The sequence below is a fragment of the Bidens hawaiensis genome, unplaced genomic scaffold, assembly GCF_021521415.1.
Source record: "Bidens hawaiensis isolate Kalapana, Puna unplaced genomic scaffold, B.hawaiensis_p1.1 tig00020887_1, whole genome shotgun sequence".
Taxonomy (NCBI): Eukaryota; Viridiplantae; Streptophyta; class Magnoliopsida; order Asterales; family Asteraceae; genus Bidens; species Bidens hawaiensis.
In genome coordinates, this window is record NW_027493214.1 from 95,033 (window position 1) to 115,800 (window position 20,768).

General features: G+C 36.0%; 3 protein-coding genes across 3 annotated transcripts; 2 read left to right on the forward strand and 1 right to left on the reverse strand.

Annotated features, from left to right (window-relative positions):
* Positions 1 to 920: 920 nt before the first annotated feature.
* Positions 921 to 3,209, reverse strand: LOC143561928 (phosphoribosylglycinamide formyltransferase, chloroplastic-like). Its single transcript, XM_077049882.1, has 5 exons — positions 2,700 to 3,209; positions 1,847 to 1,958; positions 1,590 to 1,766; positions 1,371 to 1,497; positions 921 to 1,104 (listed from the first exon to the last, which is right to left on the reverse strand). Exons 1-5 carry the CDS (start codon positions 3,037 to 3,039, stop codon positions 991 to 993), a joined length of 870 nt encoding a protein of 289 aa, XP_076905997.1. The 5' UTR covers positions 3,040 to 3,209; the 3' UTR covers positions 921 to 990.
* Positions 3,210 to 8,820: 5,611 nt separating this feature from the next.
* Positions 8,821 to 10,627, forward strand: LOC143561929 (uncharacterized). Its single transcript, XM_077049883.1, has one exon. The coding sequence runs from the start codon at positions 8,842 to 8,844 to the stop codon at positions 10,579 to 10,581; it is 1,740 nt and encodes a 579-aa protein (XP_076905998.1). The 5' UTR covers positions 8,821 to 8,841; the 3' UTR covers positions 10,582 to 10,627.
* Positions 10,628 to 13,290: 2,663 nt separating this feature from the next.
* LOC143561931 (transcriptional adapter ADA2-like) lies at positions 13,291 to 19,805 on the forward strand. Its single transcript, XM_077049884.1, has 12 exons — positions 13,291 to 13,530; positions 16,731 to 16,789; positions 16,869 to 17,047; positions 17,136 to 17,201; positions 17,269 to 17,394; positions 17,495 to 17,549; positions 18,163 to 18,223; positions 18,311 to 18,429; positions 18,513 to 18,735; positions 18,996 to 19,206; positions 19,288 to 19,533; positions 19,614 to 19,805. Exons 1-12 carry the CDS (start codon positions 13,478 to 13,480, stop codon positions 19,803 to 19,805), a joined length of 1,590 nt encoding a protein of 529 aa, XP_076905999.1. The 5' UTR covers positions 13,291 to 13,477.
* Positions 19,806 to 20,768: the final 963 nt, after the last annotated feature.

The window sequence follows — 20,768 nt, forward strand, 5'->3', positions numbered from 1 at the left end:
ATTTGACACCTTAACCATCTTACCACCCATCAAATTGGGAATAGCGCCTCGGTGAAATTGCTTAGGTAACTTAGACGTGACCCGGCCCGATTAATATTAATAAGCACACTAAAAGTTAAAAGTAATGGTAGTATAATATACTAGTAATGACCATAATGAACATATGAATAAACCTCTTCCATGACCATTTGCCATTGCATTGCTAGTTTTCAAGTGACAATAATCTACAATATCAAGTCAACTTCTCAGAAAAAACCACTTTCACCAAGATCACTTAGATTTGCCAGTTGAAAAGCAAAGACTTTGAGAAGAATTAAAGATCATCATGCAGATCATTAACACCTTTCAAGTACTACAAAAAGCTGCAAAAGAAATAAGGGCAAGCCAAGGAAGGAACAAGTTATAAACAGAAGCCATGAAGTCATGAATTCAAGCCAAGTCAAACCAAATACTCATTTCCATCAGTTATGCAGAATCAAAACAATCATCGTAGAATCAGGAACATAATTGTAATGTTTTTTAAGAGACGGGACATACTCAAGTCAAATAATGTTGGGCGGCGTAATATATCGGATCACCAACCACACTGTATGTTACTCAGCACCTTGCTGATTTATCTGTGTCTTATTATTATTATATCAATGATGGTTGGTTTTGTTGGCAAAAAATAAAAAATAAATAACGACTTACGAAAGCACAGCTGAATATTTTGTTGGTCACTGATTTTCTGTCTTCAATATTTCATTAAAAATCAAGCAAATAAGAGGTTATGTATTTGGTTTGACGCAGATAGACGAAAGTGATAAATAATCAAAGGGTGGGCATGATTGCCCATAGCTTTATCACAAAACATGATAGCTTCCAAAGCTTCCAATAACTCATTTCTAAGTGACAATAAACGTCTCGAGAAAGTGCACACAGGCACACTTTAGGCTCAAAGTATTCGCACAAAAAAGCATACCAACAAAGTCAGTTCCAGTCAACTCTTTGTTAGCTATAATGGTTAGGGTTAGCTTTGCTTTGTATGATGGGAACACCATCTTCCCTCCAAATCACGCGCTCATCACATACCGCAGCCGCTACCTCTGCATACATTTTATGTTCCTGACAATAAAAAGTTTCAGGTATTTCACATTATTAACAGCAATGCCATACAAGCTTAAAAAAAGCACACACAAAAAGTTTATTAACAACTATGCCATAGAGATTACAAACGATAAAAAAAGATAACTTCATTTAAAAAAATGCAAAATTTCACATTATTAAAAATGTTCCGGGTATTTCCTCATTATTAACAGCCATGCCATAAAGATTAAAAATGATTAAAAAAGACGCAAACTTTATTTAAAAAGTTTAAAATTTTCAATTACCTGACGAAGAACCCTTGCAGCAAGTGTTTCGGCAGTGTCGTTAGCAAGCACTGGAACAATTCTTTGAGCTAGAATGCGACCCGTATCATAATGCTCATCAACAAAATGGATTGTGGGGCCTGAATATCTTCAAAAATAATAAAAAAATATAAGAGATCAATGAAGCACAAATGCACAATAATCTTGAAATCCAAGTGGAAAAGAAAGAATTGCAAATACCTAGCTCCAGAAGCAATAACAGCTTTATGCACCTTTTGACCATAATACCCTTTGCCTCCAAAAGCTGGAAGAAGTGAAGGATGAATATTCAAGATCGATTTCGGATAAGCTCGAACTAACTCGGATGGTATAAGCTTCAAGTATCCAGCTAGAAGTATAAAGTCAACCTTGTACTTACTACACCACATAACAAATGTATTGAATAACTGAAAACAACAGACAACACCATAAAACAAGTAAATATAATTAAAACTGACCTTAATGCCGCTACAAGGTCATTTGAAGACAGACCTTCGGGTTCAGCTTTTGTACTTGGGTATATTATAACTGGGATACCGTTCTCTCGTGCATAGTTTGCTCCTCCACAATCTACAAATATAAAATAAGTAAAAAAAAATAAGTGTTGAAAATAATGCCACTTGCTCATGTGAATTCATCGTATTCTTGGTTTAAAAAATCGTGCCTGAGACACGAGGCGACCTAAAGCGCAACCCTCATCGCTTTTGGCTACTCAAAGCAACCAAAGTTCAAAAGAGGCGCGATTTTTAGGCAAAAAGCGGCTAAGGCTCGCGCCTTTCATACACGGGTGGCTTTATGAATCGAAAAGCTGTACAACATGCCTTTTAAGTTGTACGTGTAGGCAATTTATATATTAAACCATATATGATGCTTATTTATATCTAAATTTTGGGCAGGGGATGCTAGAAACCTATAGTGTGTATAATATACATTATATAGAAAGGCCTTGCGTACGAAAAGCGCTTTTGCGATTCGGTTTTCAACCCTGTCGCTTTTGTGCGCTTCTCGCTTTTTAAAACCAAGATCATATTTTATATTCTTAACAACATTATCGTTGAATATGCTTGATGCCAATTCACCATGTATTTGGTTAATCATTTAAGACTATAAACAATTCTAGACTCATTCCATATCGAATTAGGACAATATACAATGGCACATGGCACTTGAATTTACAACTATAGTATCTTGTTTTTAGCACATTCGATGCTTAAAGATCAAAACAAATATGTGGCATCAACAGTTCTAACACTAACACACAACACTAAGTTCAAACTAAAAGAACACAATACACAAAGGTAAAAACTTTACCATGTTTATTGGTGATCAAAACAACAAACTGCCCATGAACATCTCCCCTAACAGTTGCCTCATGAACGGCTCGAAAATTCGAACCGCCACCGGACACAAAAACCGCAAGATTCTTCCTTTTAACACCATTCTCCAAACTCCCACCTTCATAGCTACTCATACACTTCAATCCCCTATTCTTGGACACAATCAATTGCTTCAAATCTTTAAAATCATGGGATTTTAAGGACACCCAGTTCTGAGATTTTAACTGTAGACTAATTGGAATAAAGGGTGTGTGTTTCTGGGGTTGAATCGATGGAAACAATGAAGATGAGCTAATGCTGAAAAGGGTTTCCATAGAAATAGATAAAGATTGAAACTTTAGGGTTTGTGGGGTTGATACTGAGATGGGTTTTGTGATTGAAGAACAAAGAATCTTTAAATTGAGAGATTCTAGGGTTTTTTGATACCCGATTGGTTGAATTGGATTCAGGGTTTTAGGATGAGTGTGGTTTTTGGAGACGATGGGGCGGGAACAGGGAACGGGTCAGGATAGGGTGATGCACGGTTCGGTTCGGTTTGGTTTGGTTCGATTCGGTTAATAGTCTCGGTCAAATTAATCACAGTTTTTGATTAATTGGTTCGGTTAATTTTTTAGTTTTTTGTTTGGTCAAGTTAATTATATATATATTAAAAACCAAAAGTCGGTGCTCTCAATGTAATCACTATTCATCAAAATAATATTTGTTTATTCAAGGAGGAAAACATGTTTGTGTGGATTTGACAAGGGTTTCCTCTCTGGTGGGCTTGGGGAGTAGTGGTTTCACAACCGGTCAAACCGCTTTTAAAGCTGCTTCAGGCAAGGTGACCAAACATGAGAAGGCGTGTCTTGATAACCAACATGTTGCTTTTAACACTTTTGGTTTCCTCGCGCCTGAAGCTGTGGAGTTACTTACCCGTGTCCAACGGGTCATGCATGGTAATGTTATGACTCAAAGATCCGCAAATGTAGTTTTTAAAAGATTGGGTTATACAATTCAAAAGACGCAGCTTGTTGACTGCTTACCTTCTGTTTGGATGAATCTGAATACTTTATTACCGATAATTTATATTTTTCTTCATTATTCAAGGATTAAAAAAGAAATTAAGTATTAATTCAAAGGACTAAAAGTTATAAAATGTTAAAAGGGCACCAATACTTAACTTTTTTAAATCACTAGCGACATCAACTTGATTATTTTTTTATATTTAAAATTGAATACATTGTTACCAGTAAGGATGAGCTTGGGATGGTACCTCCGATCTCGAAAATCCCGATCCCGAAATTCATAAATAGTTGGTACCGGTATCGGTACCGAAATGTTCGGTTCAGTACCGTGGTACCGAACGGTTCGGTACCCGTACGATACCGGTATTTTGTGAAAAATTCGGGAAATACCGGTACCGTACCAAACCGTATCGGTAGCGGTACCGTACCGCTACCGAAAACTCAAAAGTTGGTACCAATTCGGTACGGTACCAATCGGTACCCGTTGTCACACCCCAACCTAAGGCGGAAATGCTGGGGCGTGAGCATGATTGCTCATAGCTCGAGGTAACTATCATACAATAATGGTGACAATATCTAATAATTTATTTTATTCCAAATAAAAAAATAATATTCAAAAATAGCAAATAAATTCCAACAATAATCCATAACAAATAAATAAATAATCCAGGTTAAAATTTAAGTAAATTGTCTTTATGATTTCCTAAAGTCTTGACTAGCAATCCAACACTTCAAGTCCTTAGTTCATGCGAAAACCTGCATATACGTAGAAAATACAATAGGTTTATCAACAATAATGCTGAGTGAGCAAGTCATTAAGTTTTGCAATAATGTATAATATGAAAAGATAGCAAAACGTAGGTAAAGTGGTAAATAAACCAAACCAATGAGCAAATAAAGTGTCAAGCGAATCGGACGCCGGTTATAATTAGACGGTCGCATGATCATACTATAATGAGAATATAGTGGACCTATCCGAATGCGCAAATTAAACAAGTAATCAAATAGCATTTATGTATAGCAATTCACACACAATATAACGTTTGCTAATGATTGAGACATGTATAATATGAAATACTATAAATATGTATACGCTCCCAAAACGTTTGAAAATATGTGAAAACGGGGGAATGACAAAACTCACCTTAATAATAAGCGAGTTAATTAAAATATTAAGGATTAAATATAAGTCTTCCGATTAACGCGCCAAACGAGAATATCCAACAGAACCTGAAACTTAGCAGTATGAAAGTATAAGTAAAAACGAACCTAACGCCGCTGGAATCAATCCAAACGGATGAGTAGAACTCAAGTTATGTCAATTTTAACGTTTAAACTAGTCGAGTCTAACCAGAATCCGAACTTCGAGTCGGAAGTTGGGTTTTGGTCAGAACCCTTAAAATTTTATTACGAGAAGAAAAGTCTTCTGGACTGAATGTTGAATCCGACCAGAGGTGTGAGAAAACGAGAAATCAAACAGATTGACTATTTTGCCCTTTTTCGGTTTTTAAAGCGATTGACCAGCCAATACCCTTCAATATCAGAAATTGATTGAAGGTTATCGACTAGGGAATGTTTATGAACGAAAAATCAGTTTACAACTTACCCGGAATGTGAACGAACAACGAAATATAACGAGTCAAAGGTCCTTGGACTAGCAAAGTCAACCGGTTATGAACGGTTCTTCAACAAAAACACCAAAACCGAAGAGATTTGAGAGAGGCAGAGAGGGTGACGGCTGAGATATGTTTGTTAGGGTTTAGGTAAGTTTTGTGGCAGATGAATGATGTTAGTTTATATAAGAAATGCCTAAACGAACTAATTAAAGGCTTTTTGGCCCGTTAAGCAACTAAATATGACTTTTATGATGAAATCTCTGAATATAATCATAAAGATCTGGTATTGAATGATAAGAAATGAATTTAAATATATATTTTAGTTATATTAAGATATCTTGATCCTTACTTCTCTCGATTCATGCTCAAAATAACCGATTTTTTGCCAAAACGAGCTAATAAACGAAAAACGAACTCAGATTCTGTGCGAACTGACTGTGCAGCAGCACCATAGCACTGTGTGGTCAGCTTCTGGACCACCACCGCGCGGCGCTCCGGCGTCCAGGTTAGAGGTGCACAAACCGGTTTTTTTTAAAAAACCGGTTCGGTTATTAACCGGACCGGTTTTTTTGGCCCGGAAAAAAACCGGTTCGGTTAATAACCGGTTTTTTGCTGTCAAAACCCTAACCGGTTTAACCGGTTAGGACCGGTTTAGAAACCGGTTAGAACCGGTTAATAAACCGGTTTTTTTATTAACCGGTTTTTTTTATTAACCGGTTTTTTTTTTTTTTTTTTTTTTTTAAATTTCGCGGTTTCAAATACGAATATTTGTTTTTTATATTTTGTACTTAATGAAGACCATTATTTTTTCACAGTATAAACAAACCGGTAACTACAAGGCAAAACGGTAACTACAAGGCAAAACGGACTGACCGAAGCCATTCTTTGCTTTCGTTGTTAGGGTTCTTTGCTTGGAAGATGAGTATGAGTGTGTGTTGGTGAATGTGTTTTCAACAAACCAAAGATTAAAAACACATAACTTTCATTTATAGTTTTTACATTAAAAATACAAACATTAAATCGTTATCGCATATTCGTAACTCAAAAATACAAACATTAAATCATTAACACTGAAGAAATCTCTGCCAAGAACTGTTGTTCATGATTTAACTCAAAAATACAAACACTGAAGGAATCTCTACCAATACCCAACCTAAACTATATATAGATGTTTGTGAGGGTAAAATGGTAAAAAAAAAAAAAACGATCCAAAAACAAAAAAAAACGGGCATATAGCCGTTATAAACCGGCTTTTTTATAAACCGGTTAACCGGTTTTTCCATAACCGGTTAATAAAAAAAACCGGTTTTTCCATAAACCGGTTAACCGGTTTTTCCATAACCGGTTAATAAAAAAACCCGGTTATTTTATGAATATAAAAGTGAATATACTGGACTCCAGGTGGGTCAAGTTTCAGCCGTTGACAACTTTAGTCCCTAATGTTTGTATTTTGGCCATTTTATGAACTTTTTAAGATATAATTAGGATTTAAATAACGAGTAAACATGAAGGGCTTGATGTGAATATAAAGAAACTTAATAGTTCATAAATGCAAAGTTCTTAATAGAAATTAGGATCCGAATAACGTTCAAACACGGATAAAACAAATACGATAAAATCCGAAACGTTACACCGTATTGAAAACGCTCATCCCTGGTTACCAGTATATTCACTTTTATATCCATACGACCATACCTACGTGCATATAAAATGAATCGTATCACAACTACGTATCTGAAATTATAGTTACTTTTATATACTAGAAGTTACGAGAGATTTATAGAACATTTGAAAAAAAATCTAAAAACTTAAATTATCAAACACAGTTAATAAAATAAGCGTATACACGGTGAGAAAAATTGCCGCTTCTTTATAATTTTCCTCACTGTCACGTGCTATACGAGCCATATAACATTTTTCATTTTTTCTTCTGTTAGGCCGTGTGTAGTGGGCGAGGAGGTTCGGCGTTAAGGAGGAGGAACACCCCCCCCCCCCGGTGATAAAGGGGGTTGACAAGGGGGGATGTGTTTTTGTCGCTGGCGATGATTTGAATAATAATATTATTATAATTTTTTGACCGTTGAAACGATCATAAATAAATAAAAAACAATATATATACATATACCTTCTTTTTCTCCGACTTCATCTCCAACAAAATCAATATTTTATACAAAAATACATCTCTTCTCAAAAAAACCTACAAAAATGAATCCTAGAAAGAACCCGAGCCATCCATTCCCCGCTTTCGGGCAATCCCTACAACCGGATTGCCTATCTCTTTGAATTGCAGCAAGTGGGAAAAGACTACGACTTCCTCGTCTCAAACGGGTGGGTAAACGAATAGGTCGCTTTATTGGAAGAACGACGAGTAGAAAAAATGGCAAATTTTATGGTTTTTAGTTTTATGGTTTTTTTATGTATTTTTTTGTATTTCTTTTTTAATTTTAATGTATTTTTTATCTGTTTAATTTAATGAGTTTTTATTTGTTTAATTTAAGTATAAAAAATATATAAAAAAAAAGATGATGACAATAAAGGGATTACAATACTATTACACCCTTAAAACAAAATTTTTTTATTTATTGACTAGACGTCACATGTCAAAATTTGTCCAATTTTATTTTTATGTAATCCATCCACAACAAATATAGTCACACAACCCAAATAACTTGTCAAGGATTACAATAGTTTGCGTATTCAATAAATGCTCCACTCTGATCTTAGATCCTCTTTGGGACCAAACAAGCTTCACTTTTCTCTCTACCAAACACCCCACCCCATCCCACCCTGGGTGCGCATCACGCACACCTGCGCACCTTTACCTCTTTCTATCACATGAAAACAAAAGCAAACTCCCTTCTTCCACTCCTCAAACCACTAAATCCAAACCACTTCACACACTCTCACTTGTACACCCTGCATTAAAACTTGTACACCATCTTAAATCTAAAAATATTTATCTTAAAAAAAGTACACCCTAAACTAAACCTTAAAGCCTCACTTACACCATCATTACATGATCATATTTTATTTATTTATTTATAAAACCTAAACTTATCAATATTATTTTACCCCTTTTTCACATTTCAAGATTTACATAAATTAAACCACTTTATTAACCAATTGGCCAAGATTTCAGATCTAATTGATGTGGATCTAAGTAAGTTTTACTTCAATTTCTTGCTTATTACTGTTGATTGTGACCCAATTGAAATTAGGGTTTTGAACTCATAAAGGTTTGATTTTTATGCCTAATTTGAGCTGGAATTGGTTTAATTTTTTGTGGGTTTTTGGGGTTTTTGTTTAGATGAATTGGGTGTTTTGAATTAGTGAATAGTTTCATTCTAGGTTGAATCTTGTTGACTGATTATGAACAGATTCATGCTTATTGTTTGATTATAGTAATTAAAGATTTATTAATGTGTAAATTGTTATCAAATAGTTGCTGAATTTATAAAATTTACAGGTTTTTTGGTATAAAGTTTAAATCTTTGAGATGGAATCAAATATAGAAGAAGCTATTAGAGCTAAAGAATATGCAGAGAAGCTATTTGCAGTTAAAGATTTTGTGGGTGCGAGACGGTATGCGATAAAGGCGCAAGCTTTTTGGCCACAATTGGATGGTATTGCTCAAATGGTGGCAACTTTTGAAATATTTGCAGCTGCCGTGTCGAAAGTCAACGGGGAAGTTGACTTGTATTCGGTTCTTGGATCGGATCCATCTGCTAAAAGATCGGTGCTTAAAAAGCAATACAAATTGATGTCTTTATTGTTGGACCCGCGCCACAACAAAACTGTCGGGGCTGGCGAGGCGTTTAAAATTGTTTCAGACGCATGGACGGTTTTGTCTAATAATGCGAGAAGAAGGTCGTATGATGTTAGGAGGAATAAAGGTTTGCTAGCTATGGTTGACCGGTCAAACGGATTGTCTGGGGTTCGGACGGACACGTTTTGGACTGTGTGCACGTCGTGTCGGGTCCAGTATGAATATCTTAGAAAATATGTTAATAAACGGCTTTCGTGTAAAAACTGTCGTGGCGTTTTCGTTGCGGTTGAGACGGGTTCGGCTCCTGTCGCGTTTTGCCCGTGGTCGTATGCAACTGATAACGGGCTCGCAAACCATTCGTACAGTGCAGCTACTTACGGGCCTCCATTGTTTCATTCTGGTAACGGGCCCGATATCGCCAACAATTTGTCATTTCAGTGGAATAATAATCGTTCTTATATGGTTAACGGGGAGGTCGGTGGAGCAAAATTAAACGCTAAGCAACCTGGTAGGCCTCCCAAGAAACGGAAGATTGAAGTGGGAGATACACGGGCCACAAACGGTGAAACGGGCTCAACAACGGAACCGGATGTTGGTGTAAGTAGTGTGCCAAACAGGTGTTATTCATTTGACCCGGCTTTTGATGTTAGAAAACTGTTAATCGAAAAGGCCCGATCGGTGATTCGGGTCAAGTTAGAGGAAATGAAGTCAGCTTCAAAAGCCGAAAAGAGCATTAAAAAGACGAAAAAGGCAATAACCGTTCCCGACCCCGATTTTCATGATTTTGACAAGGACAGATTAGAGGAAATGTTTAAACCGAAACAAATATGGGCGATATATGACGAAGAAGACGGGATGCCTCGTTTATATTGTTTGATCCGTCAAGTTATTTCATCAAACCCGTTCCGCGCTTACATCAGTTACTTAAGCTCAAAAACCGACACCGAATTCAGTTGTGTTAAGCGGATAGAATCCGGATTTACAAAATCTTGTGGAAGCTTTCTTGTTTTTCACTCGGATGTGGTTGACCAAGTCAACATCTTTTCTCATCTTTTGGGAAAAGAAAAGGCGGGTCGAGGCGGGTGCGTTAGAATCTACCCGAAAACCGGGGACATATGGGCGGTGTATAAAAACTGGTCCGAAAATTGGAACCGAAAGACACCTAAAGAAGTGGTTCATCAGTATGAAATGGTGGAGGTTGTCAGTGATTATTCTGACAAAAACGGGGTTTGTGTGGCTCGGTTAGTTAAGTTAAGCGGGTACAAAACGGTTTACCAGCGGGACCCGGGTGAGGACGCGGTTTGGTGGATTCCTAAGCGGGAAATGTTGCGCCTTTCGCATCAGGTTCCGAGTTGGTTGATTGAAGGTCAAGGTGTTGACTTTCCGGATAGGTGTTGGGATCTTGATCCTGCTGCAACACCTGAAGAGCTTCTTGAGGTGAAAATGGAGGGAAAACCTGCAAATGTATAGACATAATAAGGAGTTAAGACAGATACAGTGGAGAAGATGAAAGAATTTAGAGGTGTTAATTTGTCCATTTGACTTTAAAAAAAAGTGATCTTTATTAATTTAGAATATTAAAGTTATTTTTGCACAATTTTTCTCCATGTTACAATTCACTGATTTAACCAGACCACATTTATGATCATGAATAAGGAATGATGGTTCTTGAAAATATAGATGCATTATTAATTTGTGAGGTTTTTGATATTTCCTTTGTTTTTTCTGTTGCAAGTGTTTTTGGCTTGTTGGTTGATTTGGTTTAGGCAGTCTTGCAAAAATCCTGACTAGGCACTAGTTAATCCTCGATTAATCGCTAGTCCCCACTTCACTGATTAGTTTTGGTCTAATCAGCAATTAACCGGTCAATGGTCAAATCCGGCCAAAATCGGCGGTTTCTGGCGAGCTTCCGACCAAAAACTGCTGCTTTCGGCGAGATCCCGGCCAAAATCAGCAGTTTCCAGCGATATTCCATAAAAACCCGGCGGTTTCCAGCAAGATTTCAACTAATTTACGATCAAAATGTGTTTATGCATGTATAAAACTGAAAATTATATATAAAAATGTATGCCTTTATATATAAAATTGAAAATTATAAATTAAACTCCGATCCGATTAATCCCGACTAATCCTGATTAATCGCTGGTCCAGTAGTCTTCATCCCACCGCTCGACTAGCGACTAGCGATTTTTACAACACTAGGTTTAGGATTACTTTGAACTATGAATTGTGGTTATAAATCTACAATTAGTTATGTCCGCAATGTACTTCTCAAACTAACTTTAAATAGCATTAGACGACAACAGATTATTGTTGCGTGTTTATGAGCTAAAAGGAAACACAAAGAACATGTTGGAATTAAATATGGTATGTCTTATCAATGTGACAAACCTTATCTATTAATCTGTGTACCAACAAATTACAAAATAATAATGAAACATAAGCTTGCCCGGCTCAGCCGCTCCCAATTGTGAGTTGAAGTGTGAGTTCATAAACTCGCTCCTGGTTGAAGGTTGGTGTGAGAGCAAATGTCATGGATGCATATTCCAATTGTCATGAATTATGCTGAGTTTTTGAATTATGTGACATTTTTTTATTTGAAGGTCAATCTCCATATTAGTCATTATTGCTCTAAAACACGTCACATGGGTTTTAAAGGCTTGCATATGGGTTCTGACATCTTTTGTCGAGTCTTTACAATTTTCTAATAATTGTTTCTTTTGATATTTTATTGTTCTTTTGTACCGAAAAGGTCATTTTAATGCTCTCTCACCCCCCCAAATTTCGTTAGGGTGGGCTGAAACACGTGACACATATTAATAGATTGTTGTGGATATAGCGGGTTCATGACGAAGTGCCCCACCTACCCTTGTTAGAAGATATAATATCAACGCATTTTAATTGATTTATATCATCCTCGTAACCCATAATCAAATTGAACCGAACAATACCAACACATAACTTACAAACACACTTTTAAATATCGTTTTGATAATGAAGGTCTACTTTCTTTGTTCACGCGTATGGAGTTTTCCTTCTTGTATTCGTCTATACGCTTATGGAGCCGGTGACATTTGAATTTTTTTACCAACCATCGTGGTGCTTCGTTTGTATCAGTTGATGTGGCTTTCTCATGCTCTATCTTATTAGTCTATTAATATTTTCAATAATCAAATATGAGCATCACCACATTTGTCGATTCTCTCTGTTGTTTCATCTTCTCCCTTTCATGCCGTTGTCTAGGTCTTGTTATCCGCAGGTACCAAAATATTAAAACTACATACACACGTATGTAGTTTTAATAGGGCCCAATAATATTGATAGTTCAATTGTCCAAATACCAATTTAATGGTTCTAGGCTTTTAGAAAATTAGCTAAATAAAGGCCCAAAATTATAGTTCTACATCACAATTAGTTTCCTTTTCCTTCTTAGAAACACTCTTTTTTAGGCCACCGCACTATTTAATTTAAAAAGTTCTGTTGTCTCAATTCTGTTCAGACTATGTTGTATTAACCGAGCTCATACTGGCTTCAGAGTTTGGCGTGGACTTTCCCCTTGGAAACCATACTTTTATGTTTTTTTTATCCAGTTTTTTTTATTGAACAAAAGGATCCAATTACAACAGAGAGGTGGGTAAGCGAGCAACAAGCTACGTCGCCACTCCTTTTTGAATGGCAAACCCGATCATACTGAAAAGAAAATTATAGTTCTTTGGCGTCGATAAGTTACTACGCTCGACCCGTTGAACTTTTTTCAGAAACGTAATAGCTTCAGGAGCAAGTGACCCAAATGCATCAAAAGCAAAAGAAATGAATACGTGTTAATTCTCAGCACATGCTTTCTCATGCTTAGAAATTTTTTCTGATTTCATCTTCAACACAGCCCGCCTAACAACAAACCCAGTATCCCTAAGCCCGACAACCCATCCAAATACAAGAACGTCTGCTGGTTAGAGAGTAGACCTCCCTTTGTGTTTAATTATTGATTGCTATAATAACTTTGTTTTATTTATTGTTATCCCAGTTATCATCGATCTTTAAGGAAAAGTTACATACAAAGGCCATTTTTAATACTCGTTTCGGGCATCCGAAATTTAGAACAAATATAATATTATCAATTGGGATAAAAACGAAAGCAAAGAAACATAAAGGGGCCAAAACATAAATAACTCCACTCCATGGATCCTTTATAAACCCCCAAATCAACTTCTTCATCGGGATTTCACGTTTCCGGTAACCGATCCCTGAGCATATTCCGTTAACTTTCACACACAGTAACTCAGTTTCGTGCCGGAGATCCGCTTTTTGACACAATCGTTTGGTTTAATTGAGAAATTTAGTAACCTGTAAATTCTAGGGTTTCGTTATGGGGCGTTCACGAGCAGTCAATCACTCAACCGAAGAGGATTCAAATCAAAGGTATACATATTAATTCATTATTCATTCCTTGTAAATCACTATTTTACACTTGTTTAACTGCTTCTATTTGTTTTGATAAAGTAATAATAATATTATCATAATTAGGGCTGTAATCGAGCCTGGACGAGCTTGAACTTAAACGAGCTCGGCTTGCTAACTTTGAAGCTCGAGCCGAGCTTGTTATTTTTTTATACTGATATTGATATATAGGGTTTGGATCTAATTGTGAGAATCAAGTAATGTAATTATATATACAGCATAGTGTAATTATAGTGTAGTGTAATTACACCATGATTTAATTACGTAGTTACACTACTTATTTCGCACAGCTAGCACGTTAGTTTCATTTGTATGTTAACTTACCCCTTGATATATATAAAGTTATAAACGATAAAAATACAACTTTTGACATTAATGTATAGACTAGAGAATTTATAACATTATATATTTTATTTCTGTTTTTTTATTATAATGTTTTAAACCTCAAGTAGCATCATATATGTATTATTTTTATTTTTATTATTTTGGTATGCTATTATTATTATATATTCAAATTTAGGGTTTAATATAAACGAGCCAACGAACCTAGCTAACGAGCCGAACCAACCGTGGCTCATAGAGAATTCGAGCTGAGCCGGCTTGTTTAGATTCGAGCTTTTTTCGAGCGAGCCACGGACTTTTTGAACACCCCTAGTTTTGAAATTGACGAAAATTAAGGGCAGTTTTGTCACTTTTTGATAATGATTAATCAGAATTCAGTTCTTGAATATGTTGTATGATGCTTCCATAATTTATTTGTGAAGCTGTTAATTGTTAAGGGATATTTGTGCATTTGTGTGTGCACATTTATTACTTAGGTTCATCAATTGTTCCCTTCATTGTTATGAGTAGATACCAGATGATTTTTTAAATTAATGGTTTTTCAAGTGTTTAAGATGTATAATTTACTGCAATCTCATGATAATCTTGATAAATGAACCTGATTATATGATAAACTAGTTTCTGAAGTAGTTGCAATCTAGTGAATGTCAGAGTAATTATGTTGATACAATATAGCATTCATAAGTAACAAATTACACCAACTTATTCAAATGAAAGGCTGTTGGCATGTGTAAATTTGATAGTGTATATCCATGTAGGAGTTGCAATCAAGTGAATGCCACAGTAATTATGTTGATACAATATAGTATATATAAGTAGTAACAAATTACACCAACTTATTCAAATGAAAGGCTGTTAAGATGTTAATCACAAATTTATATTCAACCCTATTGCGGAATACTTGTTGACATGTGTAAATTTGATAGTGTATATCCATGTAATAGAACAGATTGAAGGGGAGTAATGGGTGAAAAATAATTAATAGAGTTAATTACACGAATGGTCCATGTGAAGGTGAAAGAGATGTGCAACGGATACATGTAGGTAATTAAAGAAAGAACAATGTCAAGGCTGTTTTGCAACGGGTCTTGGTTCTGGTTGTAAGGTTGTCCTGTGAATCAACAATATGGTGAACTAAATTTAATCGCCATTGGGTTTGTAAGGTTGTCCTGTGAATCAACAATGTGATGAACTAGATTTGTGTCCGTGGGACGGACAACCATCATGATGGCATGAGAGTGGATGATGCCATGAGAAGTGACAATGAAACAACCAGAACCAAGACCCGTTGCAAAACAGCCTTGGCATTGTTCTTTCTTTAATTAACTACATATGTTTGTTGCACATCTGTTTTACAATAACTGTAATGTTTATAGAGAAAAAGATAAAATCTACTATACAGGCATTACCTAACAGACCATTTGTGTAGTTATGCTACCAACTCCGATATGGGTTAAGAGGCTGAGTCAATGCAGTTAATAGGGAAGAAGGGTAGTGGGAAGATGAAGAGCTAAGGTTTAGAAAATAAATGCAGCATTTATCATGCAATTAAGTTTATATATATGTTCTTGTTTCGGTTTATAGGATATCCATGTTTATATGTATTAAAAATAGGGGTTTTTACGCATTGTATTTGGAGAATTGCGATCATGAATTGGCTAAATGGAAATAGCCCATTTCGAATTGGGACAACTATCCTTGTTCTTGTTTATTTTAATTAATCAAATCTCCGGTTTCATCCAATCAACTCTAATTAATAAGATGCTTAATATCTGTTATCTTATAGTTATTGGAGTTAAATGGCTCAATAATAAACCTAGAAGTTCTTGGTAAGCTAATGAATGTTTTAATTACATGATGAAAAGTTATTTATTTGAATGATGTCAGATTTGAATGTATTGAATCAAATTCAACACTTCTTTTGTAATTGGAAAATACATGAAGGCAGTCTTGAATGACACAGAGAAAAACAAATTTTAGAGTGGAAAAAAAATTCGACAATCGACATTAATTTTGTATGTTTTTTCCTAGTTATTATTTTGCTGCATGTAGGCCTGCAAACAAACCTAATGTTAATTAAACCATTCAGCTTCGTTCGTTTAACAAACAAACATCAACACAACTTTTTTTTTTAATTTAATTAAACGAACGAACATGAGCATGTCTTGTTCGTTCATAAACGTTCGATCACTTACGTTTGGTTATGTCCATTCGCTTATATCCGTTCAAATTGTGTCCATTCGTTTGAATAATGGTTCAAAGATATTTATTACTAATATTAATTTAAAATCAATATAAATCTTTTATTTGAAAAACATTATTGGATATCTGTGTTTACTTTTGAACTGTTGGATGTAATGATCATGCTATTTTAGACTTAAACTTGGGAATACGCTTATGTTCGTTCATTTATGTGCGTGAATCCTTCGCCTAGAATATTAACAAACAAACATAAACGGACACGTTCATTTTTTTAACGAACGAACATGAACAAGAAAGCCGTTCATTTAAGCGTCCGTGTTCGTTTGGTTCGTTTACAGACCCAGCTGCATGTTCTTATCATTCTATGTTCTCATTTCTTATAACAATTTACTCTTGAGTTGGCTTTGAAGATTTGACCTTGTTATACATCTTCCCTAGTCGTTTATCCGAGCCTATCAGTCTAGCAATCTTGTCATAATAGATTTTGTTGCAAAGTAACTTCATTTTATGGTTACTTACATCTTGTTTTTTATTTTGTTACCCTTGAATTTTTCTAACTGTTAATGTATTTCATTTGAACATTTTTAAGCTTGTGGTTACTTTTGCATATTATTCAGCCGATCAAAGAGAAAGCGAACGACCTCAAATTTAGAGAATCTAGAGGCTGCAACTCCAGGTCTCTTATTAATGGAATACACACCCCCTTTTCGGCTATTTTATTATAAACTCGATTATTTTTTCTCTTAATATAACAGGCCAAGGGATTAGTGAAGGGAAAAAGGCTTTGTACCATTGTAACTACTGCAACAAGGACATTTCAGGAAAGATACGCATCAAATGTGCTTGCTGTTCTGACTTTGACCTTTGTGTCGAGTGCTTTTCTGTTGGAGCCGAGGTTTATCCTCATAAAAGCAATCATCCATACCGTGTGATGGTAACTAACCTTATTATAACGCGTACCTGTTTTATTTTATTACCATGCTTTGACATGACTCATATCTAAAGTAATTTTCTTTTCACAGGATAATCTATCATTTCCCCTCTTTTGTTCTGACTGGAATGCAGATGAAGAGATATTGCTACTTGAGGTAATTTTTTTTAATCCACATATATTTATGAAACAACAAAATATATGCTAATAGTTTTATATTGCAGGGGATAGAAATGTATGGGCTGGCGAATTGGAACGAGGTTGCTGAACATGTTGGAACCAAAAGCAAATCGCATTGTATTGAACATTACAATACCATATACATGAATTCACCTTGTTTTCCACTTCCAGTATAACAACTGTTTCATGTTTTTTCGTTCTATAATATTGATTTTTTAGCACACAATCATGTTAATTATGTGCTGTGTTATTAACTTATTTTCTTTACAGGATATGTCTCATGTTATGGGAAAGAATCGAGAAGAACTCCTTGCAATGGCTCGAGGTTATTGATCACATTCAAGTTTATTAATTTTTATATGACAAAATTGCGCAAATGGTCCATGTGGTTTGACCATATTGCAAGTTTGGTCCCCAGTTTTGAAAAAGCGAACTTACTTAGTCCTAACCTTTGTGAAGAAGGCTGCGCGTTTAGTCCCCACCGTTAATCTGAGTTAGTTAACGGAAAAGTGATGCCATGTGCCATTTATGTGACCCACTTGTGTCTGTTCAAATTTGCAACCCTAATAAAATATTCTTCCAAACTCCAGAACTCCCGGCGTTGACTTCAACACCTTCGATCAGTGCAAAATCGAAGTCTCAATACATAATCGAAGGTGATGAAGTCGAGTTAGGAGTTCTGAAGGTTGAAGAGTATTTTATTAGGGCCCCCAATTTGAAAAGACACAATTACCATCACATGAATTGCACGTTAATCATTTTTCCTTAAACTAATTGGGATTAACAGCAGGGACTAAATGTGCATCCCTCTTACAAATGTTTGGACTAAATTTTGCAGTTTTTAATATGCTCAAACCACAAGGATCATTTGTGTGATTCTCTTTTTATATTGCATAACGAACTCCTATCACATATGATTGATTTCTAAATTGCTTCAGAAAACCCGACTGGAAGTGAACTCTCTGTGAAAGAGGAATCTCCATTTTCTGCGAGAATAAAGTATATCATCATACTTCCAAAACCATGATTTTCTCTAATGAAAATTTAACTTTTTCCAACTTTGATTTTGTAATTTTAATTGGTCAGGGTTGAAGAATCAAGAAAAGAAGGTTCGGCTGGAGGTTCTAGCGTCGTCAACGCATCAACAGGGGCAGGTAAGAGAACATCAAGCATTGTTCAAAGTGGCGATGGGATTAAAATAGAAGGTGGGTCCCTGATTATGTTATATCTAGATGAATGATCAATTACAGACGGGTATATAATTATGGTTTTGTGATTTTAGTTCCAGATTCTCATACAGATCGCAGTTTTGGAGGGAAGAAGCTGAGGGCATCAGTAGAAGAAGGGCCTTCAATGACGGAAATAAGTGGATATAACTTCAAGAGGCAAGAATTTGAAGTTGAATATGACAATGATGCTGAACAGTTATTAGCAGATATGGAGTTTAAGGATACTGATACGGATCCTGAACGGGAACTTAAACTTCGTGTCTTGCGTATATACTCAAAAAGGTCAACCTGCAGTCAGCACTTCTAACTTTCTCCCTGTTTCAGTTGAATATAAACATTTTTTTAAACATAATTGCATGAATGGTCCTTGTGGTTTCCCTATATTGCAGCTTTAGTCCCCATGTTTCAGAATTATAGCTACTCGTGAGCTTTTGTAACTTTTAGAACTGGGGGACTAAAGTTGCAGTACAACCAAAGCACAGGGACCATTCGTGTAACTAATATTTATTTATTTATTTTAATTTATCACTTACTGCAAGCAGGCTAGACGAGAGGAAACGCCGAAAAGACTTCATTCTAGAAAGGAACTTACTTTATGGCGACCCATTCGAGCAAGGCCTTTCAGTTGAAGAAATAGAAATATGTCGTCGCTATCGGGTGTTCATGCGGTTCCATACAAAAGAAGAACATGAAGAGTTGCTGAAAACCGTCATTGAAGAACACAGGATTAGAAAACGAATAGAAGATCTTCAGGTTCTTGCCAATTTACATTATTTGTGCCGGTTCGATCAATGTTATTTATTTGTTAGTATTGATGTTAATATGCGTGTTCAGGAAGCCCGAGCTGCTGGTTGTAGATCATCTGCAGATGCTGAAAGATTCATTGAAAACAAGAGAAAGAGAGAAGCTGAAGAGAGTGCACGCGTGTTAAAGGATATTATGCCGCCTGGTCCTAGTGGTAAATTCTTGCAACGAGCCAATCATATCAAAGGGGATCTTGATACTGGCGGTCTAGCTATAGCTAGTTTGGATGACTGGGATGTGACCGGGCATTTGGGTGCTGATTTGCTCTCAGAAGCTGTAAGTATACTGATCATTTTGCTTATTTGGATTGAAGTGTCGGTGTGTGTAATGTTTTTGTTACATTTGTAACTGTGTAGGAGAAACGGTTGTGTGCGGAGATGAAGGTGCTTCCTGCGCATTATTTGAGCATGTTGGAGAAGCTTAGCATAGAGGTTATGAATGGTCACATAAGTCAAAAGTCAGATGCGCATCGGTTGTTTAGTGTTGATCCGAACAAGGTGGATAGGGTGTATGACATGCTTTTAAAGAAGGGAATCGGTCAACCATGAACCGTTTGACCATGTCGGAGTGCTGTTAGCAATCTGTTAGTTGACTCTTTGATGCAATGCAAACATGTTCTGAACCCTTAGTTATTAGCTGGTAACTTGGTGCAAGTATTATAAGGTGTTTTTAAAAGTTATTGTAAAACTCGGTTCAGACATTGACGTTTTGATTGGTCGGTTCAAAGGTTCACATGAGCCAAAGGATGCTGCGGTTCACAGTGTTTAATTGTTAGTAAACACTCCCAAAGAGGAGGCGGATGCTATGTGACTATGTGAGGCGTCTTTTGGACCAAAGGGGCACCATGGTGCGGATAAAATAACGCACTGGGAACATCATAACAAATTCTGATAGTAATTGACTTAAAATAGACCATATTGTGTTCGAAAGGACCGCCATGAGAGAATGAGCTCCATGAGCATTTAGAAGGTATAAATACCTCATTTTGTTAACTACGATGAGATAAGTTTACATCAATGGTTCCTTTCGCTCTATCTAAGCTCTCAACTCACAACTACTTTCAATGATTCTTACGCTCGAGGGTGGTAGAGAGGAAACCCTATCTTCTTTCTGACGAGCTTAATTGTTGTTTAGTTTTGAAGGGAATGTATCACCATATAAAGCTAATCGAACTCGCTATCATCTAGTGCTAATTCTTGAAGCTTGGGTGTATGAACAGCATGGAATAGGAGACGATATAGCCATATAGGCTTGACGGGTTAAAAAACACATCTTGAAAACCATTATTTTGGGAATGCCATATACAAACATCACTCCCATGGTGTTTTTACAGCCCTATACGGTTTGTATAGTGGCTATACGAGTCGTATAGGCATTGCATGACTGCAAATGTACGTAGGGAACAAAATGACACCCTTTTGAAGTCTATACGTGTCATATAGCCCCTATACTAGCCGTATAGACTTCCTTGCTCGCATAGCCTCTATATGACTTGTATCGGTAGTTTTTTT